We start from the raw sequence: 27,548 nt of genomic DNA on the forward strand, positions 1-27,548 counted from the left end.
GTCACACCAGGGTCTGTGCAGCCCCCATGTGCATCATGTATCAAAAATCCAGGAAAAAACAGAGGAGGGAAAGCATATACATTGTGATATTTCCACTAAAATATCTCCCTGCTGCTGAGTAATACTTTCCATGCCAGACATGGGATCTATCTGGTGGACTTTCCTTGCATAAATTTGCTCAGTCCTTTTCCGAATACTTTACACTTTTGGCCACCACAACATAATGTGCCAATAAATTCTACAGTTTTATTATGTGCTTCGTGAAAAAAGTGCCTGCTTCTTCTGTATATCTATATTCTGTATGTATCTGCTGCTTGATACAGGATTTCGGCATAATTTCAGAGAACAAAATACAGGAGAAGAAATCACAGGTAAGCAAGCTATTAAAGCCCATGATATTCACTGGCTTTCCTATTTTCTACAGCATTTAACTATTAACGATATCTAGATACTAGCCCTGCAAATGATTTCATTATTGAACTATCTAATAAAAATCAGCTCACTGTAAGGGATGTCTCTTACCAGATTCTCCTCTGCATGTCACAGGGACATGATGACAACTGCACCATCACACCCACAAGGTTTCAAGCCAGCCTAGTAGATCTCTGCTGTGTGTGTTTGAATTTGAATTCAGTAAGAGTTACACCATCAATTACCACACAGCCTAGATTGAGGCTTTAATCTTGGTTTACATGGGGCTAGGCTTAGTCCAGCTGAGAGAGCTGTACAACAGTGTGCAATGGCTTCATCCCTGGGGCCATCTGGGTAAGAACTCTCTCTTCTGCTCAGCTTTCTTCTCAGCAGTAGCATGTTGCCATTGTTGTACAAAGGAGATGCGAGAGGCAGGTCTAAAACAAATTACAGTAGAATGGCAAAACAACAAAAGGGGGGAAACAACAGCAAGGAGACAGGAATGTCATTCATGTCAACAAATAAATGAAGCATGTGGAAACTGCATTTAAGGCATAAATGGCATGTAAAAGAAGTTTGATACAACCATATGGCTAAGGAGCAAGGAGACAGCAATTCCAGAAACTGTAAAGGAAATATAGGACAAGAAAAGATAATAAAGATTATGAACTTCATACTGAATAGGGCAAATCCAAAGGGAATTTAACAGGAAGACTACAGCAGTAGTTATGAAAAACAAAAAAACCAACCGTGAAAAACCCAAGTCAGCAGAGGTTCAAATTGAGCCAGGAAATATGCCCTTCCCACCTGGGGAGGGATTTCAATTTGTGATGTCAGCATTAATAGCTTTAGATACTCCACTGCTAAGGAGGAGCTCATACAGACACGGCAGTAGGGCCCAGGAGAGCAGAAGGCAGAGGCGGGCCAGGCTGGAAGGACAGCTCTGGAGGTAAGTTACATGTTTAAGATCTTCAGAGCTGGGTTCAGGGCCTGGCTTCCTCAGACAAAGTAAAGCAGTTCTCTTTTCTGTATCTTCATATCCAGTTAATAAAATCAAGATAAAAATATTTCTATCCTTTCTCTGTCTCACTTATGAAGACAGATGACTTAAGGACTGACGGACAGTCACTTGTATGATTCTAGCTGGCAATGAGGTCCTGATCTAGCTACAGACACTGCTGCAGATCTCAATAAAGCAAGTGTTAGGGTGCCTAGTATTGGAAGTGTAGTCTTAAACATTAGAGTATATGTATTTCCTGATAAATAAGTATAACACTCAAATTACTCAATTATGTATGATATTTACTCATTGTTTTGGATTTATTCACCTTCTTGTCAGCTGATTTCAGAAATATAACCTTCAACACCACCACACAAGGACTTCACAAGGTAAGAAGGAAATGCTAATTGGTTTTATCCTTTTGTGAAACAATCCATCCAAAGTTAATTAGAATAGGTTTGCTTCTTCTTTGCAGAAATAATCCGTAAGAAGGACTGATAGGCAGAGCAAACTGCATCTTGCACAAAGGTAGTAGGATTTAAGTGATTTTGAGCTGTGCTCCCAGAACTCAGTTGCCTTCAGGCATCTCTCTGGTCTTTCTCTGTGGATGGCATAATTAGGACTCGAGTGAAAACCCTAGTGGTGAAGCCTGATAAGAAGTTAATCTTCTGGGCACCACGTGGGCCAAGAGAGATGTGCCAAAAAGTCCAATTAGCAAAGGCTTCCCTTCCTAGGTTGTGCCATAGCATTGCTCAGTGCTGATAAACAGCTGCAGCATCTGCTTCTGGGGAGCGTCAGCTCAGCTGCACACAAGTCCCACAGCCATTACAAGGGTAAGTAGCATGGTGCAAGCAAAGGGCACCACCTTCTACCCACTGTGCAAATGGCAGAAAAGCAGCTCTGTGATTCAAGCTCATAACACTTCTCCATGCGACCTTCACACTCACAGTGGGACATGTAAATCCTACAGATTCACACACCTCTCTAGTAATAGGATTCAGCTTCAGTGCTTTCAGCCACACTGGGTATAGGCATAAGCTAAGGCATTTCTTGCTGCATTTGGGAGTACCACAGAGGGTACTTGTCAACAGGAGCTGATCGTAGGTTTCTTGAACCCTCTGACTGAGGCTGAGCAAGCAGAATATGGGTCAAATCCATGTCATCCCAATTTTAGACTGAGGCAGCCCAAGACCTACTGGCAGTACAGAACCCAAGAGCATTACAGCAAGCTCACCTCCCCCCCAGCCATGTACGAGAAAAGCAAGAAAAGGGTTATGTTTGATTTCCCATCATCTGTAAAGAAGAAAGGAAAAAGTTCTTGGCTGTTGGAAAAGCACTGCAGATCTGGAAAAGAGAGTGCTCAGCACCTATTCTTTGCAAGCCAGAGACCCCTTCTTTTATGGGAGGACAGCACTTCCCTAATAGCCAAAGGAATTCTGAGGGCTAGCATCCATGGACCCAAAAACCTTCCCTCTCCATCTAAGGATATTTAAGAGCAAATCCCAGTGTCAGGAGGGATGCAGGACATGGAAACTGCTCCTGAAGGAATTTGACTGGTGTCTCCAGAGCAAGCAACTGTGGTATGACTACAGTGGAAGGAGTTAATAGACATTGAAATTGTTTTATTAAGTAGGTTTGCCAGAATTTACTTATTATTAAACCTCATTAGTCGGAGACTGTCCTTGTACTTCATGTTCTTACCCAGTTGCTGCCTGCTGAATAGACAGAGGGATGCTGGAGAGATTATTCCTAAGCCCTTCCCCCTTCCCTCTCCCCTCCTCCAGGACCACACTGACAGTCCCAAGGGAAACAGAAGAGAGACGGGGAGAGGGCAGGATCCACCAGCTCTCATTCAGCACATTTCACCTGGAAGCCCCAGGAGTCCAGAAGAGGTGCTGCCACTTCGGACACTGTCTCCTTTGCAAAGGATCTATTAGTACGACATATATTACATGAACACATACGAATATTTTCCCCTTCTAGGAAAGAAGGAGAGAAAGAGGAAACAGACTACGATCTCCAGAGTGCTATAGTGATTTTTCATGTAATCAATACTGTAAAATATCCCCAGGTCTTTCTGCTGATTGTAACTCAGAGGACAGCTGATCAGCTTGCGGCATGTGTACTTCACCTGCGGGGAAGCCAGGCACCGGGCAGCAGCCCGTGGCGCAGTGGTAAGTAACTTCAGGGAAGTTTTCATGCAATTTTTGCAGTTCGCTGACTTGGGGTAATGAATGCCTTTGAATCTATAGAGATTATGAACAAAACCAGGGGCTTGTTCCTAAGAGGAGGAAGCGAAGGGGGGGTGTCTTTCAGTTGCTTCCCCTCCCCAAGCTGATAAAATACTTTTCTTTCTGTCCTTGTAACAGAGTTTTCTCCAGGGTGGGCAAATGTTCCCTATACCTTCTCAGTAATTTGCAGTGACCAGGTTGATAAGAATAGTCACCATTTATACAGCACTTTACCTCTTAGTGCATTTTACAAACATTACTAGTTAATCCTTGCAATATCCCTGAGAGGCAGGCAAAACAGGCATGCAGTGAAAGGAAGAAGAATTGCAATCTGAGCGTTCAAGTTAAAGCAGTTAGGAACTTTGTATCCAGCTGATGGCAGGTAATTGACCACTCTAATAACTATTAAGCAGTTTAGTTGAGTTAGAGTGTATTTAAGGGTTTATAGGAATAAGAAAGCAAAGTGACAACCACTGGAAAATACAACAATCTAACGATGACCGAGATATGCTTGGAGAAGAGTCGGATCTGTTCGCATTCGGATTTGCAGGCATCCGACCCTTTGCGATAATTATGAATGAGGCTTTAGCTCTCCTCTGTGTCTGTGTGTTGCCAGACAACCAATGAGGCTGCAAAGCAAATCGTATTCACAGGCTGCAGATTTTGGGAAGAAGCATAGAGGTGACTTTTACTTACAAAACAGGGACTCATTAATTTTGTGATTTAGGACAGTAGCCTGAAACACCTTTTCTCTTACAATAACCTCTGCTATGTTTTCTCCTCCTTCCTATATCTTTCGGCTGACAGATAACCCTGCTCTGATGCCATTTCGGATGTCCCGGTGAGAACTCTTAGAGATGCCTATTCTCTCCAGAGGCAGTGACCAAGACTATAGTAACATTAGCTACACTTCCTGTAATTCCTTGAGCCGCTTCTTTCCTGTCTCCGTTGAAACCCCTTCTGTCAAAGGGGTCCATTACCAAAGAGCCAGGAGGATTTACCATCCTGATCAAGTCTCTGCAGTCGATCTAAAGACAGAGATCATGATAAATGTTGGAGGCATCAAGTACCTGCTACCTTGGAGTACTTTAGATGAATTTCCCCTGACCAGACTGAGCAAACTTAAGTTTTGCAGCAGCTATGAAGAAATAATACAGCTGTGTGACGATTACGATGAAGACACCCATGAGTTCTTCTTTGACAGGAACCCCAGTGCTTTTGGGATGATTGTCAGCTTTCTAGCAGCAGGGAAGCTGATGCTCTTAAGCGACATGTGTGCCTTGTCTTTTCAGGAGGAGCTGAGATACTGGGGGATTGAGGAATCCAACCTGGAGAACTGCTGCTTTCGAAAACTATTTCAAAAACTGCAGGAGCTGGCTGAGGTACGCAAAGAAGAGGAGCTTCAGAGGAGCAAAGAAGCTACGTGTGTCTTGGACGAGAAAACCAAATTCGGACAGTTTATGAACAGACTCAGAGATATGGTAGAAAATCCCCAGTCAGGACTCCCAGGGAAAGTCTTTGCTTGTCTCTCCATTCTCTTTGTGGCCACCACAGCTATAAGCCTTTGTGTTAGCACAATGCCAGACTTAAGGGCTGAAGAAGACAGGGTAAGTCAGTCCTTTTTAACTGGTCTAACTACAGAATTAAAAGAAATTTGTCTGTCTTGCTACGCGTACATCATTAAAAAGATAAAAAAGATACAAAAAATCCATAGCGATGAGGTTCAAAACTGTCACTGGTAATGAAATGGTCTATAGCAGAAAATCCAACAGTGGCTTTTCAAAGTGATATTCAGCTAAGAATCATGTGTATTTTACTAATTGTTAGCTAAAATACAGGACAGAGCTTCTGGACAGAATAGAGAGCTGCAGCTCTAATACAGTATTGTGTTTCCTTCTTAAGAAGCAGTTGCCAGTGTAAGTTATATTAACTTGTTAGCACTGAGACTCTCAAACTGACATTGTGGAGTTTTCAACATGCCTTACTCTCTAGTTACAAGCAACCTCTCATTTGGACACCTCACCTAAAGAAATATTTTGCTCTGAAATCTTTACTTTTAAAGGTATCTTCCCTTGTGATAATACAGTCAAATCTTTAGAGAGGAAGAAATATTCATTAATTTTTATAACGTTATAATGTTACATTTCAATAGTTGCGTAAAGATTACAGGATGAGAGACAGATGAAGTAATTTTGCAGATACTGATACTTACAAACTGCACCTCCAAAAATCGTAATTCCATGCTAACAGAATTTTGTATTTGCCCACACAGATATGTACATATTGTAGGAGTAATGCCAAATACTAGCTGAACTGCTAATTGCATTTAAACCCTTTTCAAGTAAGTCACCCACATTAATTCAGGGCAAATAAATCAAGCCTCTTCCATTCATGCAGCATCTTCTCTATAACACTGTTGTGAATGTTTCAGCATTTTAACAATTTGTTATTCTAATAATAAAACAGAGGAAAGTGACAATCTAAAGTTACTTCAGAGGTAGTAATGTCCAAATTCATCAAATAACCTTGACTAATCTCTTTAATGAATCCTGCACTTCATTTGCAACTGCCCTTCCAAAAGTGTTGAGGAAATCCAGGGCAAATAAACTCCCTGCCCCAAGCACTACTATAAGATGAGACACTCCGTGGAGTATTGTATGCTGATGAATAAAGTCATTTTTACATTTATAGCACAGCATGGCATGCACAATACAAAAATCTGTATATGTTTTATTGCTCAAGCAGTAAGTCAAAGCAGCACAGTCATGGTGAAGAGACGTCATGATATTTGATATCTTTGAATAAAACTAAGGACTGCACAGAAGGCTGAAATTTCAGATCATCCCCTGTTCCATTTAACCCCCTGAATATTAACTTATATTTGCATAGGAAGACTTTACCTTTCAGTAGTAAGTCTGGTGCTCTTGCAGCCTTCCACAGCTATTACTTTTGGCAGGAAAAACTGTAACACTGTTCCAATGCTTCTTCCAAGGAAGTGCTTTAAATATAGAACATCCTTCTTGCAGCTAGATGTAAAAACACTACAAACTCTGCTCTAGCAAGTGCTTCCTACTAACTTTTTTAATGGAAGTAGCCCGATGCATTTTATCTTAATTTCACTGCAGAAAAAGCTTTTATAAATACTTTTCATGCAAAAGAAAAAGCACATAATGTTTCAGAACTCAGCTAGATGTAATATGTTGTGTGTTTTAAAAATAATTAACCGTATGTTAGAAAGGGAAGCACATTGAGGGTTATAAGTATATCTGGTAGCTGCAGTATAGCTGCTGTTCCTGGATTTCCTATAAAACACAGATGACATTCCTACTTAGACATTTGCATATATATCACTACTTTAAAAACAAGCAGATTGGATTGGAACAAGCTCAAAAGATGGAATGTTTAAAGTGCAGAGGAGAGGATGAAGGATGAACTTGAGCAAAGGACCACATTTGTCCAAATATTTGGAAACATTACATAATTTACACTTACAGCATCAGTCTAATGCACTTTGTCATTGTGTCCCAGAAGCACAGAACAGAGTATTAAAAGTCTTACTATTTGAATTGTATAACATTATGCCAGAGAAAACATAGGGGAATATATGAGACAAAATACTCATGCCTTGTGGAAAAGCTGAGAATATGAACTACTGAATAGTAGATTTCCCACCCCTAGGGATGGAAAATTCTCTAAATTTCCATCCCTGCAACACCTAAGATTTTCTTACTGGGATCTCAAAAAAGCATTTTAGCTAGAACTAAACAAATAACTCAGAGAACTTAACTGACTAAAAACACTGCTTCTTGGTTGTGGCCAAGTCATACTCAGGCAAATTGCAACTCTACGTTGATTTGTAACACAAAATTGGTCACTGGCTAACCTCTGAAAGTGATTCCAAGATGGGGCAGCAACCTGGGACAGGCATGCAGAATCTGAAATTTTGGGATTTTGTGCTGAACATAAAGATCACACGATATCTGTTCGCTCAGTGACAGAAAACAGTCAAATTCCTTCAATAAAGTTTCTGAACAACCTCTAATTCCACACCTGAATTCAAAGATGCACTATCCTGAGGTTTATTTTTTGAGTTAAAGCTTGGCAAAACCTCTATGGTAAATGTGCTTACAAGTACTGCAAGGATCCATTTTCCAATGTCACAAACACTGGAAATTGAATTTATCCATTCTGAAATACAAATAAAAAAGGCTTTACCTCTGCTGCATATGTACCACTCTAGGGTCCTTTTTCTCATCATCACAGCCACATTAAGAGAGTGAAAAATAATACAAGGTGACTTCCACTTCAGTCAGAGGCTTGGCTGATCCCACCCTGCAGGCACATGAAATCACTTCTCCTTTTAGCAGTTGTTAAACCAGATCTGCTTAGAAGGGAGAATAGCTGCCTGGGCAGGCAGAAGAGCAAACAGGAGTCCTCACCATCCGAGGGAAAGTGAAAACTCCAGTCTCCGGGAGAGGGATGGCAAGGAGCCAAGGCAAGAGCATCCGCATCATGGAAGCCCAGTCACCCTGGCAACCAGAGGGGAGGGAAGGAGCCATCTCCATGGGCAGCAGAAAAGGGAGGAGAAGGTTAGCTTAAAGATAGGGATAAAGCTGAAATTAAAATAAAGAACAAGTTATAATTGATACCATGCACACACTCTAGAATATGTCAAATGACATTTAGGAACCTCCTCATTATTGATCTGCAAGAAAAACTCAGATAGATGGGCAAAAAATTCTGATTCTATATATCACATAGCACCTGCCATGAATCCCAACTCAGATCAGACAGCCCCAGGTGAAGGAGGCCAAAAGTTCAGGGAGAGCAGTAAATGTATAGCTCTAGTGATCTCAAGTTTAACTCTGACCATGAAACAGATATTCAAAAGGATTTATCATACATGATGCCAGGAAAGAGGACTCATTAGTAACAAATTATGTTATTTGGGCATAAAACAACTGAAATGTCACATCCTCCAAAGGCAATACCTCCTTATCTGTTCTTTATGGAGACCAAACTGCCTTCAGTAAGAAAGCAAATGTAATACCACCAACACGTAGTAATCAAGGCATGTGTGTATGCAGAGATAGTAAAAAAGCCATATTTGGAGGTGAGAAATTCTGTTTACTATTGTTCTGAATGGGTAGCCTGAGAGATCTACAAATCTGAATCAGACACCACACAAATAGGATAAGAAAGCTGAAGTGACAAAATCTACCAGTATTTCCCTCAAAAAAAGCAATTAAGATCATCCCACTAGAGACAAGGCAAAAGTCCCATCAAAGTCCCACAAAAGTCCGAGTCCCACATAAGAGTTACAATCAGGATCCAAATAGTCACTGCTCAGCACATCTAACCCAAAGAAAAAAAATCATTACACCAGAGAGCTATGAAATAAAACCACCACAGAGCTTGGACAGGGAGACTGCTTTGAAGCACTCTTGGGATTTTCCTTAGGAAGAGCTATTTCTTTTAATGAGTCCCTAAAATTGGCATCCTCTAGAGAAATGACTCAGCAGAAAGGATACAGCAAGGTCATTTCTTCAGGAAGGCAAGTTAATTAAGGTCAGGGCAGGGGGAAAGAAGAAAAAGAAACTCAAGACATTTCCATCCCCTGTCCCTCAGCACCGGTAACAACCAAATCATTGTCTCCCAGCGTAGAGAACTGACAATAATTCACACTTACATAATGTTTTATGGAAGTGTGGTTTAAGAGAGAAGGAAATGTCTATTCTCTGTTCTCCCCCTCTTCTCTGGTGATCAGTGAGTGGTCAGACCTTGTTACTACTAATTGTTGTATTTGCTCTTAACTGACCTTGAGAAGCTTGTAATTGCTTTATGTACTGTATATAACCACTTAATGAAACATAACCGACATCAGCTGCAACCCGTATTGTCAGATCTAATGATTTTATCTTGAAACTTAAAATATTCATTTTTTTAAAGCTCCCATTCCTGGGGTTGTTTGATTATGGGAAAATCTAATTCCTTTTAAAAGAGTAAATTTTTAGTCTCTGGTTGCACTGAGAATCCAGAAAACATGAACAGAGGAAGAGAACCAGGTACCTAATATGTAGAACCATTTTTAAATGATTCTTTCATTCTACACCATTATTCTGGAGGCCCTGACTTCCATTTTTCAATGTTTGATGTTGCTGATGTTGTCTGTATGATACTAAAACCAGCATATTTGGCTTCTGCTCTAGAGGAAACTGCTGAGAAACACATTTTCTTTAAAAGTGGAGTAATTTTTATAGGGTAAAAGCAATTTATTGGTCTTACTGTGAAGAGAAAGAAAATCAAACAAGATATTTGTTTCATCAGGGTTACCATTGCCACAGCTAACTGCGTTGATTATAAAAATTCACATTGACTTGTATCTAGCCAGTTTGGTATGTGAAGATATGCTTGCAAGAGGTATATCCTCTTGCTCAGTATTCAAGCTATTAAATCCATTACAAAAGCATTAGATTGTAAAGCTCCAACCCTGCCCATAACCTGCAGATAACATTAAATATCTCTAGTGAACTTACTAAAGGAAAACCCAAGAACTTGGGAGTAACTGGAGGAGATAATAATCCATATGGAGAGTGTCAATCAGAGGAGTGTAAACCTAGTCCTGCTGCTCACATAATCTGCAAAGATAAGACTCTTCATCAAAGTGTAATTTGGCCAACTGTTAGAAGCAATTACTTTTGGTAAATTGAATATGACAGCCAGATTTTGACAGATACTGCTGGCTACCATTTTTATAGCTTTTAAATAAGGGGGTCTAAATGTTGATCAAAAAAGAATTTTCTAGCTGGTTAGACAGGGCAAAACGATTCCTACTGAAAAATCTTTTTCCGTGACTAGTACAGAGTGCTACTAATGAAGTGGGGCACTATTCAGAATACACCTGAAAAGCAGGGGTATTTCACAGTAACTTGGTGTTCAAACTTCCCTTCTAACACAAGCATACACCACACAAAGCATGGCCCAGAATGACCTGCTCTCTTGCAAAGAGATTAATGAAACCCTGGCTTTCAGAAACACTTCTAATGCTCATTCAAAAGCGTAAGACTACAAAGGCGTATGTGTACATGCCTATCTATAAATATATTGGTATATACATATGACTTGAGATTACTTGGGACAAAATAAAGCTGGATGTGCTTTGGTTTTATTGCATCTGCTCAGTATATTTTCTAGGTTCTTATCAGGACACTTACTGCGGACGCTCACTCTCCTGAATTATCTAGTCATCTAGTACAATTCTGATTTCTTCTAATCATTTTGGTCAGCAATGAAAGTATTGCAGCATTTTAAAGTAGGAAAACATGCTTCACTGAAGCACCAAAAACCTCCCAGTTTACTAGTGTACTCGGCACAGATTTGCTTCATGGATTGAATTAGTTACATTAATAACAATTGAAAAAAACTATGAAAGAAAAAGCCGTTAAACAACAGAAATCAGAATATTCAAGCCTGGGACTTTTATATGTATATATATAAAATTATCGTTTTATGGGATCTGCCTTTTTTTGAGGTTTGCATATCCATTCAGTAACGCCAAAAGCTTTGACCTTGAAATTGCTCCATTATGTTAAGACTCTGATTTCATAGTTCCACATTATAAGCAACTGCTTTCCAAGCATCCACAAACAGAATTGCATTGCTTCAGCATTAACTCTAATACGTACAACATTGATGAATTTTCTATTCCTCAAGCCCTGCTCTACATCACCAAAGAGGTGCACCAGCGGGGGGTAGACATTGCTGAACATCTGTGTCTCAGCTTACCCTCACTGCTACAGAAAACAATTTTCTTTAGAAAGTCTGGACACTCCAGTGAGTAAATGGATTCTGCATGGTTTTTAAAAGCTGGCTCTGGCAGTACAAGGTCCAATGTTCAGAAAGCACAATTAGACATTATTAGTTTGCCTTATGTTCATCCAGTTTTGGCTGTATCCCAACAGCACTAAGTCTCCTGGCTTTGCACGCTATCCTGGGGGACACCCAGCTGTTCTAGCTGCTCTGCAACGGGCAGTCACTCAACTGCTACTCAGTGTGCCAGCACATGTGGTCCTCACCGGAATCATGCTTTCTTTTCCCATTTGCTGCTTTCAAGTTTGTAATACTTGCGACAGGAAAAAATCCTGTTCGCTTTCCTCACTTGACTCATCTCAAGGGGTTCAGCACAGATGATTACTTAATAAATGCCTTCTTTGGGAAGATGGGCATTTCCTCTGACAGAGGCACTCTATCTTTGGAAAATGCTAATTGAAATCAATGCATCCTCCAAGTTTGTAGCAATAATGCAACAACTATTAAAAATAAACAAACACCCAAATTTGTATGTGATTTAGAAATTCCTCTTTGAATATGATCGAAATCTTTGAGGACTCTTCAGTCTACTGCTGCAGTCAAATCCACAATCTGGTATTTTAATTCTGAGCAAATCTAATTGCTAATTTCACTGCAGCATCAGGGCTATGAATTGCTTATGTTGTGTTTATTCCCACAGTGTCAGCACCTCCTATTAGCACTAGAATTCTCCCTTATAACAGATTCAACCATATTTGGGACTCTGTTGTACATCCTGTACTACACAGGTACAATAACAAGTAGTTGCTGCTCTAAAGAACTTACACCACAGTAAGGAAAGAAGCGGAGAAGAAACAGTAACAGGGCAAATGATCTGATCAGCAGCAAAACTGGAAATTGAAGGTCATCCTCTTAAGTCCCAGATAAATACCTTGTCATTTTGACTATATTGTGCTTCACAGTTACAAAATGAAGTCTATTAAATTTCTTACTAGAAAAACAAGAAAAAGATAATACTTCCACATCTTTCTCCTAACACAAACACCTGGCATCACCAATCAGTTTAAATCCAATTCAAATTCTTCAGACTACTTCTCATGGTGTTTGCAGAGTAAGGACCCAAGCTTAAAAGTTAATTGAAATATTTTATTTTAGTTACACTTCTGCCCAAGAGGAGATAACTATGTGTTGGATATAGAGATAATAATTTCCTTCTATGTTCTTCCTAATGTCCACATTAATGTATTTCCAATATTAGTTTAGTTTCCTCAAATGTACTAGTTGTAATTGTTTTCATAAGTCCAGGCTTCTTTCCCATAAAGCAAAGTGAGTGGGAAATCATTCTCTGATCAGAATACGCAGCACTCCTTTAACAAGCTCATCATTCTGTAAATCAGGTTAGTCTCTTTCTCAGCAGGCTGTAAACCTTTGGATTTTATTGCATCAGTCTGTAACCATAAATCCAAGTACTGAAGTGATCCATAACATAGGGTTTTCAAGTTCTCCCTAACCATCATTTGATTCAGCAGAGCATGGTTTAATTATTCAAATAATAGCAGCAATGCGGTCGCAGTGATTCAGCAGTACCTGCAGCACTGGAGCTGGATCCCCCAGCTCCAGGTACGCAGGGAACACAGACTGGCACAACACTTCCTGAGTCATCATTTTACAGCCAAAAGGTATTTCTCCCCCCATCTGTTAATTTCCTGGTGCAGACTGGGACAAGAACAGCCAGGAGCTGGTTAGGTATCTTGGTTCCCTACACTGAGGTCTTGGTCAGCCTCTGCTCCTGCCTAACCACTCTCCAGACTTGTAGCCTCACCCTATAGACCCACCACTTTGGATTTGTGGGCAGGCAAGAGCAAGAATCGAAGCTTGTTTTTTCACTACTATATTAGCTCAAATTTTTTTCCACAGAGGGCATTGCCCAGGGATAAGCTGTAGACCGGAATGCACTGTCCATGTATAACCTTGAGAAGTGCAAAAGGCAGCACCCTGCCCAGGAAATGTCAGTCTTGGGCTTAGAGAGGAAAATTCCTGAGAGTTTTGCTTCTAACTCCTCCACATAGAGGACTGAATGTTTTTTCTCTGAGAAGGCCAAAAGGCCAGACTGCAAGAAGAGCAGTCTTGCTGAGATAAGCCTCTCAACTAAGTGTTGGATAGCACAAGCAGGCAGAAGGCAGGTCGATAGCCACAATACAGACTGATCCCATCTGCTACCACTTCAGCAGACACTGGCCTCTGTCCACAAAACTGTGTGGATCAGAGGGAAGGATCTGAGCAGTAACTGGCTGTACTTGAATGTGCCAGACAAAATCTGGACCTGCCAAGGTAGGTTTCACAGATGTGAGTTGTGACCTTGCATCAGCCACCGAGCCAGGCATGTTTCTGGTGTGAAAGATAACGTTCTGGCAGGCTATCCTTCGACTACAGGGTGCTAAAGCAGGTCCAGGTCCTATGTTTAAGGAAACTCTCCTTTAGGACTGCAATAGGACTCTGAATCAAGAAGAGTCAAGCATACTGCTTTATGAGTTCCTTCCCTCCTTTGTTTTGAGACTGTTTAGTACGGGTGACTGAACACCAAAACAGCCTTTACTCAGAAGCAATCACTACAGCATCTAGGGTGGATGTAGCTGGGAAGAGGTTTCAGATCCTTTCTGCCCATCACTCATTTGTTTTATGATGAGCCAGCTGGTCTCCATAAAGGTACCCTGGGAATAACAGTGTTATTATACAGTGGTTCAAATCATGATGTCTAGCTGGGTTCAAGGACTTTTATCAACTTGGCTTCATAAATAATATTAATTGCCTGTCTCAAAAGTATGCTGTATAAGCAACATATATACATATTGCTAACGTACATGTTGATTTCCACTCTAAACCTTTGAAAATATTAATTTATGTAGGGATGACGTGATTCTGAAATAATTCATATACTGATCTAGCAGTACTTACTAGCAAAGCACTCCACAAGCATTGGTGCAACTTTCACCATTTAACTAGGAAATAGATTATATGACACAAGTAACACTTAAAATCACTAACATCATCATGAACAGTGTTAACTGGCAAGCATAGAAGAGACCATGAGAAATGCTGTGGGTTTGCCTGTCCTGCATCTCAGACTCCACCCTATTTATAGATTGTGCCAAATCCCAAATTACACACCACGGAAGACAGGTTCAGATTTCTGCCAGAACTTCCACTTAGAGTCAGTCACACCAAGGGCAGAAAATTGGTACCTACCCAATTCCCATCCCAATCCAGCTGCAGCATTGCACTTCCAATATAATGGGAATTACAGGATTTCTTTCCCCATTTTTCCTCAGATTAAGAGAAACTTCGCATGCCTCCCTCTGATGTTTTCAGATAGTTTCAGTTCCCTTTTTTACATTTCAGGAATTGCTTAAAAAGGATTTGTTTGGGGTGGTTTTTGTTTGTTTTTAAGACTCACTAACAAAACACGAACAGTCCATGGCCACAATACAGAGTAGGTGGAGATCCAACACCCCTCTTCAGAAAGGTGCCAAACTTTACTACCCTGCTGCTAAGTAGTCAGCATCAAAACTGTGCCACTGATTTCCACGGTGCTCTGCAGAGGGTTAGAAAGAACAGATCTGTTCCAACTGATACTGGTGAGGGGACCAGAGGTAAAACTTGACACCCTTTCTCTCAGTGTGTAACACAGCCTTCAGTTGCTAACAGGCCAGACAGACTCAGGTTCAGATGTTCAGAACCCTCACACAGTTTTTATGAGAGGAGAATATCAAAGCGTGAGATTTGCAAAATACAGATTATCGCTCTGTTTTGTGTTTGCCTTGGCATTTATGGAAAAACACATTACAATGGACTAAAGGGTAAATATTCACTGCAAAAGGTATTGGGGTAAATCTTTGGCAGTAGGAAATTAATTGTCAGATCAGGTGATGATTCAGAACAAGTTTTCCAGAGCATATTTTAATTAAAAAGTGTCTTAGAGTGCAACCAAGTGGGACACAATGGTCAGCACAAAGCAGACCCTGAAGGCCTAAGAATGGTTCCTTGGTATTCTCATCCAGTTATCTGTAAATAATAATATTTTTCCTTGTCTAGAATATGTAACAAAGTGGGTTGCATCTGAAAACTAAGGTGGATAAACAAGACATATATATTCTGCAGAGGAAATTCTGATTCAGTCTCCCTGGGCATTGCTACAATTATTGATGCATGTAAAGATATTATTTTCACTAGATGAGATTTATATCTCTTGTAAGATAGGTTAGTGCAGCATAACTCTGAGATCTGATTTAGTTTATTATCCCAGATGTCATTACACTTTAACTGATGTTTCCTGGTAAAGCAAGAGGGCACTTGGCCAGGAAATTTATCTTATTTATCTTGTGAGTGGCACATATCTCAAGTTCATTTAGGTTGAATTCACAGTTAGTGAATAAATTTTCTTCTCTGTAAACTCACCTGTGCAACTGAGGTCTGAGATTTATCTGCCACATATTACCCTGGCCAGTCCTGACCTCAGAGGTGCTGAACTCCTGAACCTCAGATCCTTTCAGAAAAAGGTACTCTGAGAAAGCTGCAGTGACACTTACCAGAGTCACCCGATTTCTCACTATCAGAAATACCACATTATAAGCATTGTCCCTACACAGATCCAACTTGCTTAAACTTTTTTAAAGAGCACACAATAAAAAAAGCAAAATTTATGGAATTCTTGATGATAAACTGGATATAAATTTGACTATATAACTTACAGCTCACCCACGCTTTAAAACTGCAGTCTCAGTCCCTTCCACCACAAAAAGGAAAAGGGCCAGAGAAAGGCAACAAGGATGGAACAACTTCACACAAGGACTAAGGCAGGCAGAATTCCTCAGGATGGGAACAATCTGTGACAGTAGCTGCAACAGAGGTCTACAAAATCACAAATGGCAGGAAACAAGTAAATAGCAATCAAGTAGCCCAGAGTCCCTTCTAGTGGCAGAGCTTAGGTGCATCAGATGGAACTAACAGGAACCTTGTCCAAAGCAAAGAGGTGAGTCTCATGCAATAGGGAGCAGACAAAAGAATGACCAAACTCATAGAAGAGCAGTTCAGTTCGCTTACACGAACACCACCTTCAGCTCAGGAAGGTCTGGAGTGGAAAACAGAACCTGGGAGATTTGCCTTGGGTGTCTGTTTTCTCAGGCTGTTGGAATAAGGCACCAGGCTAACTGGACTCAGTACTGCCATATTTTATCATGAGCCTATTTTGCCATATCTAAAGAGAAGTTAATAGAAGTATCCTAAAATGAGCAATTTTACATTATAAACATTCCAATGCATAAGAGAACCCAGAAAATGAGCCATTGCCTTATACAGCAGAAGGCAATAATGAAAAAGAAACATGAATTGCTTATTATCTCTGGTGGTACAAAAGCTTGAAATAGCCACTTTGCTTCTTTGAGGTGGTTTATAAATTTAAAAAATCACTCAGTATTTCAGGCATCAGGCTCAGTATATATCTTTTTACATACAAAATATTGTTTCCTTTATTGCTGAGCCAAATACTCTTTTCATACGCAAGATCAATACCAGGCACTCATTTTATTACATTTATATCATACGTTGTAGAATTTCAGCTAGAGACAAGTTTCTTAAATCCTCATAAATTCTTGCATTGTTCAAAAGTAAATCTGCAGGATGAATAAAGTATAAAGAGTTAGATCCTCACTCACTGGCTTTGTGATAACTGTTCATCTGTCAGAGTCAATGATAGTTTGAGTACTGATTGATGCTACAGTAGTGTAAAACATGTCAGAGGGTTTTGTGGAAACAGTCCACTCAAAATACGTTGTGGTCAGTTATAAGTAAAACCTCATCTTCCCCTCATGTTCACAGTCAATACCACACTAGCTTGGAGCTTTTAGAGGTTCCACTACACCATGGTACTTTGGTTACAAAAATGCAGACAGGAGAAAGACATCAGTGACAAGTTTGACTCAAAGATCTGAAAATAAAAGCTCGGAATTCTGCTCTAGTTAATGGCGAGGTCAAGAGAGAGAGAGTTGTTTGGTGTGGTTTGTGTTGGCAGGCACTGATCACCAGAATTTCCTAAATGTGTTTGCTTTGTTCAGAAAGAGAAAATATGTAGAAGTCATTGTGGCACAGAAATTCCTTTATTGGCCATTTAGGCAAAAAACCCCTTTCATGTCTCAGAGTATTTGGGCCATAATTTGACAGTTCACTGAAAGTAACCAACATCTAATGGGAATTTGGTGACAACAGCAAAATTGAAATCTACCACTGACATAAAGACATCTGTATTTTGGTAACAACATAATATCTGAAATCAGTATGTTATTCTATCTGCTCTTTGGACAACAGTTGTTGAACATAAAGTACTCTGACATCTAAAAATCATCAAAAATACTGGGGAAAAAATGGGAATTGGCTTTAGTACTTAATATTCCCTCTTTTTCCCTCTTAATCCAATATGCTTTTGAACAAGATGTTCGAAAGGATCAAGAATCTTCAGAGACTGACATTAGAGAATGATATTTTATATAAACCATATCACATATATTACATAATAGATACAAATATTCCTAATATATAAAACATCCACATACAAACTCACTGGATGAAATTGAACTCCCAATAGGAAATTAATGAGCATGTTCTCATTAAATACCATAGAGCCAGGGTCCTACACTCTCTTTCCAGACACTGGTGACAGACAAATAAAGACCGGCAGAGAAAGAGGCTTGGAAGTTTCTGGCAAATGTTGTGTATGGACTAAATCATGGTATGTCTACACCAGGTAATGGAGTGAAGTGGCCCTGCTGCGAGATGGTAGCCCAGCCGCATTATTTCTAGGGCTCGAGTTAGTCACCTCCATACAGAACTACTGTGCCACATGGATAGATCAGTTCCCTACGAGGAAAACAGGGATGGTTTGGCTGCATGTCTTCATATAGCGTAGGTATGTCTCAAGCAAACACATCCTTCCTTTTCTGTCTCTTCCAAAAAAAATGAAGTCCAGAATTCTCTGCATTAGTCATAGTGTCAGATACTGATATTTTCATTCTTTTGTTTGTTGCAGCAGAAAAAGGGACTGTGGTTTGAATCACATGCAAACATTTCTGAAATGTCTTTTGCAAAGTACATAAAAAAGACAAAGTGTGCTAACAGGGGAGAACTCACCGCCCTTTACATCCACAACTACACACAAAGGAAAAGTAAAATGCACAGTAACATTCCTGAAAAGTTTGATTTAAAGGATGCTTTTCTGAAAAATGAAATATGCATTTAGGAAGCTGACGGCACAAATCGCTTTCTCTAAATGTATATAACTTTCCATGGAGAATACTGAGGTAACTGAGGATGGTGAGAAGAAAAAAAATCTCCCAGCTAGTCCTTGCAATGCTACACCCTGAGGTTTCACACTCAATTCAAAAAGACACCCAAGATCTTAACAAATTTTCCAAGGAAGGAATAGTGAAAGCTACGTGATGATCTGAGCACAATGTCACCTGTAAACGTATAAAGGTAAATAAGTAACAGATGTACTGGACATTCAGCCCAGTTAATAAAAAATAAAATAAATCTTGATAGGAACAATGAATAATTCACAGGCCACATCACTAAAGTGACCACAGGCAGGTCTGTGCAGAGTCCAGGCTGCACTGTACAAATAATTTACAACTGAACACTGCATAACACAACTGCTGACCGCAAGCAATCTCATCAAGCCAAGTCAGCAGGTCTGCAAACATCAATGCACTCCAGGCGCTGCCATGGCAATGACTCCAAATGGAGCTCTAACCTGATCCTGTACGCGTAACTCTAGCAGGGTCAAGTCTTCATTACCTTTTGTGATGTTTAAGAGACAAATTATGATCTTGACAGTCTACTGTGCAGAAAGAGGAAAAAAATCCTCAAATGGTGCTACAGAGCTAAATTGTTCTGAGGGTTAGACAGGGTAAAACACATACATGAGGGAGATGATACCATTTTACCTGGGGAAACTCACGTTGCCAACTATATAAATGCTGCCTGAACAAAAAGACTTGTTACTCCCAAGAATAGCTGTAATTCTACCACAAGGGAGACTCTAAAAAACCAACATCGCATTGCAACACAGAGGGTAACTGAACATTGGTAGTAAGTTTAACTAGTAGTAGGGGTATGTGTTTCCTGTGGTGTTTTTAATCAATAGTGCTTGTGAAATTTGGCTAAGAATGGATAAGACTGTATGAAGAACTGTTCCTCTAAATTGCTTCATTTCAGAGACAGGCTATCAGGAAAGACACGTACAGCAACCCTGACTTCATTCTACAGAGGTTACAAAAAAGTCTTTCACAAACCAAGGGGCTGCAGTTATTCCTGAACAACACATGGCCACTCTGCTCTGCCAAAAGGAGGTTCTTTCTCTGCACAGATCCTCCTTCATCATCCCTAATTCTGCTTGATCTTCTTCTGCAGTTCTGAACATGTCAGAGATGCAAGAATACAAGGAGAAGACTCTTCAACCTTGCTAAGCCTTCATGTAACAATGTTGTAGCGGAAAAAAGCTATTTGCTAAATATTCATTTTCAAGTAGCTTAAAAATCTAAAATGAAATTACTGCTTTCTACATTTGGGTTTTCTGGAACATGCAGAGACAACCCATATTCTGAGTCCAGCCTGGGATTTTAAAGTTGAGATACTGGTCAATATCTTTCTCTGGTTCCCAGTAATAGCCAAGATTTCTCATCTTCACCAAAAATTAAAACCCCGTACACTTCATATGCCAGTCTTTTGATAACATGCACAGCAAAGAAAAGCACACAAGGCTGCTTCAGAATCAGAGTCCTTTAAAGACTCCAGTTCGCTTGAACTGGTTTTGGATTAGAACTGTAATCCAAATTTTTGCGCTGATGCAAGAACTTAATGTAAATAGCAGCACACCACTGTGAAAATATACAAGTACCCGGTAGGTGGAATTCTTCAATAAACTTATTCACAATGCTTAAGAGCAAAAAACCAGCATTAGTCCAATCACAAAACCAGGTTTCTTAAGAACATATTAATTCTCTGTACAGGTACAGGAATGTATTTATCAATAAGATAGATAGGGTAAGAAAACAGTGACACCAGTATTTAAGAACAATGTGTTCCTTTCATGGGGAGGTGTCCAGCTGCTAAGCAGTACACACTACTTTCATTGCTATTTCTTATCTTCTGCAAGGCAAAAAATGGTGGCAGGACCCAACTTGTTTTCTGCCAGCTGGAATGCAGTAAGCAGACACTTGTGCATATGAAGGAGGCAGCATGTACACCTCAGTCCCTGTAACCAACATGTCCATCTGTTAGTTTGCTCTTTGGGTGGATGTAACCTAGTGGCTCTCCATCACTAAAGGACAAAGCTCAATCTAGCCTCTTGCTTACCCAAATTATTACAAGTGAAATTACATCTGCCTATTTGTTTCACTGGAATAGGCCAAAAGAAGTCTCATTTTTTAAGCTCAGCTCAAATATAAATAAAAAATGTGAATCCAAGGTAGTTCAACTAAAGCAATTCCTTTGATAACAAAACTGAGAAAATTCTGCTTGGAGCATGTGGCCTCAATACTGGGAGAGGATTCTTCAAGGCAACTTTCACGTACTGGGTGGTTATTTATTTTCCTTTAGATTAAAATATTTGCATGTATAGAAAGAAACAAGATTTATATATGGCATAACTGAGTCAAGGAACCAGATGACTTAATCTCTCTGAACCACTTTTAACTGCACCAGAGTACACAGCATTTGTGAAAGTACCGTGCATTGAATAGCACCAGAAGTTTACTGAGACATTCAAACATTAATCTTTCTTTTGAAGAGAAAGTGATTTTTGTACAGGCTTATAAACCAGTCAAGGTTAAATTAATTTCTGTTTGAGAGCAGAAAGTGGGACTTATTTGGGACTTACAGGCTGCATGCCAAGACTTTATACAGACACTAGTTTCATTCATTTACACTGGAAGAAACAACATAATAAAAATAAGCAGGTAGATATATCTGTTCATTCAGATATTTCACGTGCTCATTATTGTCCCTACACCATTGAAAGGTGGCTGCAATATGACTACGTGCTAGCTGGGATTTGTTTATTTCTGATACCAGTGACTCAAGCAGATACATATTGCATCCTCCTTAGTGTTTTTGGATGCTGGTTCACAGACTGTTCTTTTATTTAATTATCTTTTTGTTTTGTGTCAGGGCGAGTGTTCCCAGAAGTGCTATTACATCTTCGTTATAGAGACCATCTGTGTGGCTTGGTTTTCCCTGGAGTTCTGCCTTCGATTCATCCAGGCAAGGAGCAAATGTCAGTTCTTCAAAGGACCCCTAAATATAATTGACTTCTTGGCTATTTCACCCTATTATGTTTCCCTCATCTTCTCAGAGGATGACTCAAATGAGGAGGACGACAGGCCAAGCAGTAACACATATTTGGAAAAGGTTGGTTTGGTGCTACGGGTTTTACGTGCCTTGAGGATCTTGTATGTAATGCGCCTTGCCCGACACTCCTTGGGCTTGCAGACTTTGGGCCTCACAGTTCGGAGATGCACACGGGAGTTTGGTCTGCTTTTACTCTTCTTATGCGTGGCTGTCACTCTGTTTTCTCCTTTGGTCTATCTTGCCGAGAATGAATCTGGGAAGGTGCTTGAATTTACAAGCATACCTGCTTCTTACTGGTGGGCTATCATTTCAATGACCACTGTGGGGTATGGAGATATGGTACCACGGAGCGTCCCAGGCCAGATGGTGGCTCTCAGCAGCATCCTCAGTGGGATTCTCATCATGTCTTTTCCTGCAACATCAATATTCCACACTTTCTCCCATTCCTACTCAGAGCTGAGAAAGGAACATGAACGACTGCAGTCTCGGCTAAACAGAGTGAAAAATGGCAATAACTCTGATGACAGCGACACATTCAACGAGACAGACAGCTTGATCCTGGAGGATCAAGCATCACCAATCAAATACATTTACACAGGGAACTAAGCCTGGTTGTAAAGCATTCCCAAGAACAGGAATAGAAATATACACATATATACATCAACATAATACACAAAACAAGGCAACAACATAGGTTACGATGCTATTCTTCTCTGCCAGCATAGGTATAATAAGCAGCCAAGCCAACGCAGCTAGCTCCAACACATCATTATGGAGCTGGAGGTTCTGAGAATGTCAAAAGTCAGAGTTTATTCAATAATAAATATTCATTCTTCTCTATGACTAATAAGAATAAACTTTGTCTCTGCCAGTCATGTATCTTGCTGAATACCTAATATTGAAAGAGTAACAAACAAACCAGCTTCTGCTGGCACAAATACACTTGTTATTTTACTTGTCTTTGAATTTCCAATATTCTTGCAATTAACATCTTAAGCCAAGCATTAGAATGCATTCTTTCAGGGCTATGCACCAGTGTTGTTTATACAATGCTCATCCACCAGGCATACAGAAGAAGCCTCAATACAAATCTGAATTCTGCATCTAAAGCCACTAATAAGCTTAAAATAAAAGCACTGTATGTGAAAGCTTTCAAAGTTTGCCTGTGGCCAGACGATCAATCTATAAATAACAAATTGCACTGCTATTGTATAAAATACATAGTGCTTGCAAGAGAATTTGCTTAAAATGCAGCTGCGGTCTGCAAACTGTAAACATTTCATACTAGACAGCAAAAGTTTTCAAACTTTTTCATATACTTATTTAAAATAATAATGAGGAATAAAAAGCCCCAAGTTTATTGACCATATTATAATGAGTTTTTCACTGAATGGTGATGGCTTCTCTGGAAGAAACATAAAAAAAATAGAGTTATTGAAAATGAGATGATAGCTCAGAAGTATCCAAAGGTATAAATACTAAAGAATAAGGCAAATGACTGCCAGAGAGGCAATGGGAATGATTTCCTAATGCAAATAGAGGATGTCCTTTCTGGGACAGGACTACACAGAAGTCACCAATGCTACTTCATGGGATAGACTAGATGTTCTACAATTCGACTTTTTAGCTACTGTGAATGCAGTCAGTGAAAACCGATACCAAGACAGGAAGGCTGGGTCTGTGCAAATACCTGGGTGTCCAGGGCCTGCCTCAGCTCACAGGCCCTGTTTGTAAGAGGCCTGGTGATACCCACAGGACTTTGACACGCTGAACATTGGGCACATATTTAAGCACTGAGATGAATCAAGGCCTGAATTATTTTTTAAATCAGTTTTTCAGCTTTCATTATTCCACTTCTTAAATCTTACCAAGGTCCCTACAACCTTGTGATGGAGTAAAGCTCAGTGGAGTGACCATTCAGTTCCAGTTTTCAGCAGGCACCATTGCTGCACAGTACGGCACAGTCTGGAGCCCAGGGTGAACTTCAGGCGTTGTGACCTGTCTCCCACATGGGCATGCAAACACAGTCACTTGCAGAGTTATGCAACTTCATGCAGGCATTTGGGAGTTTCGGTTTTTAGATACTATCCTCACTGCACTGCATAGCTTAAGCACAGAAAAGCACAGTTGCTGGCACAGTTTGGATCACGTGACTCAAATTAATCTTAGATTTATTTTGCCACTGACCCTATGATTTAAACCAGAGAAACTGTAGCAGATTATAGATTGGATGTTCCAACACAACTGGAACAGGTCCGCACTAGATAACAAGCACTTATATTTGCCACATAAAGGATAGCATTTCTGCTGGTTTATGCATAGGTCCATCTGATTTTTTTCTTTTTTTTTTTTTTTGCAATGAGCGTTTCTTTTTTTTGCCAGCAATTCTCTACTGTAGGACAACTTAGATGGTAAACCCAACCCCAATCCAGACCATGACCCAGACCTCTCCAGGGTCCTATGCATGGTGATGCCACCTGCATTTCTCTGGGAAAGTCTGGATTTCTTTACAGTTACTCCAGTTTCTTAGGAAAAACAATTGCACACTGCCACAATACCCAGCACAGTCCACTTCTGTCCCTCTGGTCGGGCAAAGCCAAAGACAGTGCTTGCTCCCTGCTGACCAATGCCTGCTAGAACACGTATCCTGATGCAGAGTAGCCACAATTTTAAAAGACATTTCTCCCCACTGACACACACTTTGGTAATACAATTAGGTAGTGCAGCTGATTTGGTTTTTCTAGTTAACAGGTTTTTTGCTAGTTCAGGAGTTAGTCCAACATGGTCCCCCAGAAAATTAGCCCAGACACATTGTTCTAAACATGCAGATAGCCGGAAAAATATTGGGGCTTTTACTGTCCAAGTACTTACAACAGCTTGATGTCCAACAGGTTCTGTGATGTAGGTGGGGTTGTGGACATAACATGCATCCAAATTCACAGCAATCCAAACCTTGACTCAGTCAAGCATTTAAGCTTTTGTAAGTTCTTCCAAAACACAATGCAATAATGTGCTGAAACATGGAGTTAAATCACACACACAGTAATATCACCAATGTTTAACAGTGAAGCAAGTGCCTGTACTTTCAGCAGAATCAGAACTGTAACATATATTTCTGTTTCTAACAATCTCCTCCTATAGCTGGGTCTGGACTGCACCAGCTTTCATAGAAAATGTCCTTCATGATTCACTTGTTACTAGGGAGGGAAAAAATATGTTGAGAGGAACATTTAGTTCCTGTATAACTCAACTGAGTAACAAATTCAGAACAAGCGGTTACAATTAGCAGATATTGTTGTTGCCAAGATCATATCATTTCATAACCAGACTTAATTAAAAGAGCAGTTTAGGTGCCTGGCATCTAGCTTCTCTTAGTTCAAAGCCTTTTCCCTAAATCTAAATCTGAGAAGCAGCTGAGGAACAGCCCTCACTGATGCATTACATCTCTTTTTCAGCTTCTAATTGCTAGTCTGATATAGCAGCAACTCCTACTGTATAATGAAGGCACCCACAAAACTCCCCACCATGCTGCTTTAGTTTGGGGAAGACAATAGATACCCTGCTTCACAAACCAGCTACAGACACCAGAGAGAGTGGCAGTGTCACATGAAAACGCAATACAGGACCCTTCCAATTACTGATCTGACTTGGAACTGAAACACAGTGAAAGGGTTTTGATCACGGACTAAATGCAAATTTTCTATGATGTTAAAATTGCACTGAGAGGCTAAGACCTTTCCTTTGACCTAACTCATTTCTTCAGGGATTCTGCAGATTGTTTCAAATTCTCATTGCAGTTCTTGCACCTCCCAGCTATTCCTTCTCTTTGCCTTTCATCCATTATGCTGGTAGAGAAGCATTACGTAAGGTGGACACATTATTATTTCAGTAATGAACTCCCATTAGTTTCATGGGTTGAGTATTTTATTATTTTTACCTACTGCTAGATCTCCTGAAACTTGCTTTTCATCTGTCTTTGGCAATCTGAAGTTTGCATGCAGTCACCAGTATTCATAATATAATTAATGTTACCAGGTTTATTATTTAAGTCATGTAAATTCATTGGAGGGAATAGTACATTATTTTAGGGGTAAACTGCAAAAGAATTCACGGTGTACTGTATATCCTATGTATAAATTGTAGCAGAACTATTTAAAACTTATATTGATCAATATTTTTATTTCAAACATACCCAAACAGTACACTGCAGTTATTTTGCACAATTAAGCACATCTGCTGACAGAAATTACACTCAACCTGCCCCCTCTGATTTTATTCCTAATGATTTTTTCCTTATTTTTTTCAGAAAATTATTTTAATACATTGCAGTAGTCTATAAATAACGATGAAAACTTAGAGGGTCAAGGAAACGAAAAGTACAGCATATTCCCTGATGGAGCATTAGAAAGTTTTTACTTCTACAAGTAATAAATTAATAGCCACATGTTAAAACTGATAAAAGGCTGATATAATACTCATGTTTCCTAAATGGAATCTGGTTTCTGCATGGTAAAAAGCTAGATATTCTAGCACACTTCACTGAAAGTATTAAATTCCTTCCTGTGAACCATTTTGCTTCTGTAGCAGTGGCTTATCCAAGCTAAATTGGGCTTTCACCACTTCTCTGAGTTGTAGCCATGGCACAGTACCTGGCAAATCCCTAAGAAACAGGACAAGGTTGTGAATGTATCAGGTACATAGTATGCACACCGGGTTCTCTCCTGGCCTCTGACATAGGGCATTAAACTGGATTTTCCCGGCAGGCAAAGCACAGAGACTGAGCTGAATACTCCTCTTTCCTTATGGGACACCAGCATTCAGCTCACCCGAGGTCTGCAGAACTTCCCCACGACTTTGGGCAAACCGATTGTTGCATATGGGAAGCAGACCTTGTCAGGAACTTAAAAGTTCTTGATTTGCAATATCAGGATGGAACCTAATATTCTAGGTTACTTTAATTGTTTTTTTCTGGATGACTAAAATGATACTCACAAGGAAAAGATGAAGAGAAAGAACTAAGGTGCTTCCCTTCCCTCCATGCTCCTGTCTTTACCATTTTACTTCTGATAGAAGCTACTTCTCAAACACTTGTTTTCCCCAGATCTTAGTGTTCCAGTATTTCCCTTATGCCAGTATCTGATCACCATGAAAAACTCACACAGAGGTGAAAAGAATCTGTCCCAAAGCTACCTCACTGTAAGAGATCTGCATTCAGAATAGTACCAAGGAAACAACTCATGTAAAAATCACAGGTGTGGATCACAGCACCAAGTGTTTAAGGAGCACCTTAGCAGAATATTACAGTAGATTCAGCAAGAGGGATAAAAATCCAGTTTGGATTTCATTATTTCCATACTTGATTCCTGTCATACTACACCAGTTGTAAAAACCAAGCATACATCTAAAAGTGAAGGGCAGTAGAAGACCCTTTGGATGTCTCTCTTCTGAAAGTTAGTCTGTTTTATCACCAGTAATAAGTCCTATAACTAAGTAATAAAACTTAATCATCCTGAAACAACACTTAAAATTTTAAATCTTAAATGAAAAGGTCTACTGCTTGATACCTGACAATTTTGTTTAAAAAAATCATTTAGGACTTCATGTATTAGCGTAGAACTCCACACATGCATATAATAAAGTCATAATATCTTCCAAAATTTCCTGATTGCCAGTTCTAGCATTCAGCCAAATATTAGTCA

At 39.8% G+C, this 27,548-nt stretch overlaps 1 protein-coding gene across 1 annotated transcript; it reads left to right on the top strand.

The window, feature by feature from the left end:
- Positions 1-3,078: 3,078 nt before the first annotated feature.
- Positions 3,079-23,268, top strand: KCNG4 (potassium voltage-gated channel modifier subfamily G member 4). Its single transcript, XM_074839883.1, has 3 exons — positions 3,079-3,585; positions 4,450-5,249; positions 21,670-23,268. Exons 2-3 carry the CDS (start codon positions 4,500-4,502, stop codon positions 22,453-22,455), a joined length of 1,536 nt encoding a protein of 511 aa, XP_074695984.1. The 5' UTR covers positions 3,079-3,585; positions 4,450-4,499; the 3' UTR covers positions 22,456-23,268.
- The last annotated feature ends 4,280 nt before the right edge of the window (positions 23,269-27,548 follow it).

Source organism: Strix aluco, chromosome 14 (assembly GCF_031877795.1).
Source record: "Strix aluco isolate bStrAlu1 chromosome 14, bStrAlu1.hap1, whole genome shotgun sequence".
In the NCBI taxonomy this organism is placed as follows: domain Eukaryota; kingdom Metazoa; phylum Chordata; class Aves; order Strigiformes; family Strigidae; genus Strix; species Strix aluco.

Excerpts from the sequence above, each read along its gene's own strand:
- KCNG4 (XM_074839883.1), top strand. The coding sequence starts at position 4,500 with ATGCCTATTCTCTCCAGAGGCAGTGACCAAGACTATAGTAACATTAGC. Across the intron at positions 5,250-21,669 it reads TAAGGGCTGAAGAAGACAGG|GGCGAGTGTTCCCAGAAGTG; the intron begins GTAAGTCAGTCC and ends GTTTTGTGTCAG.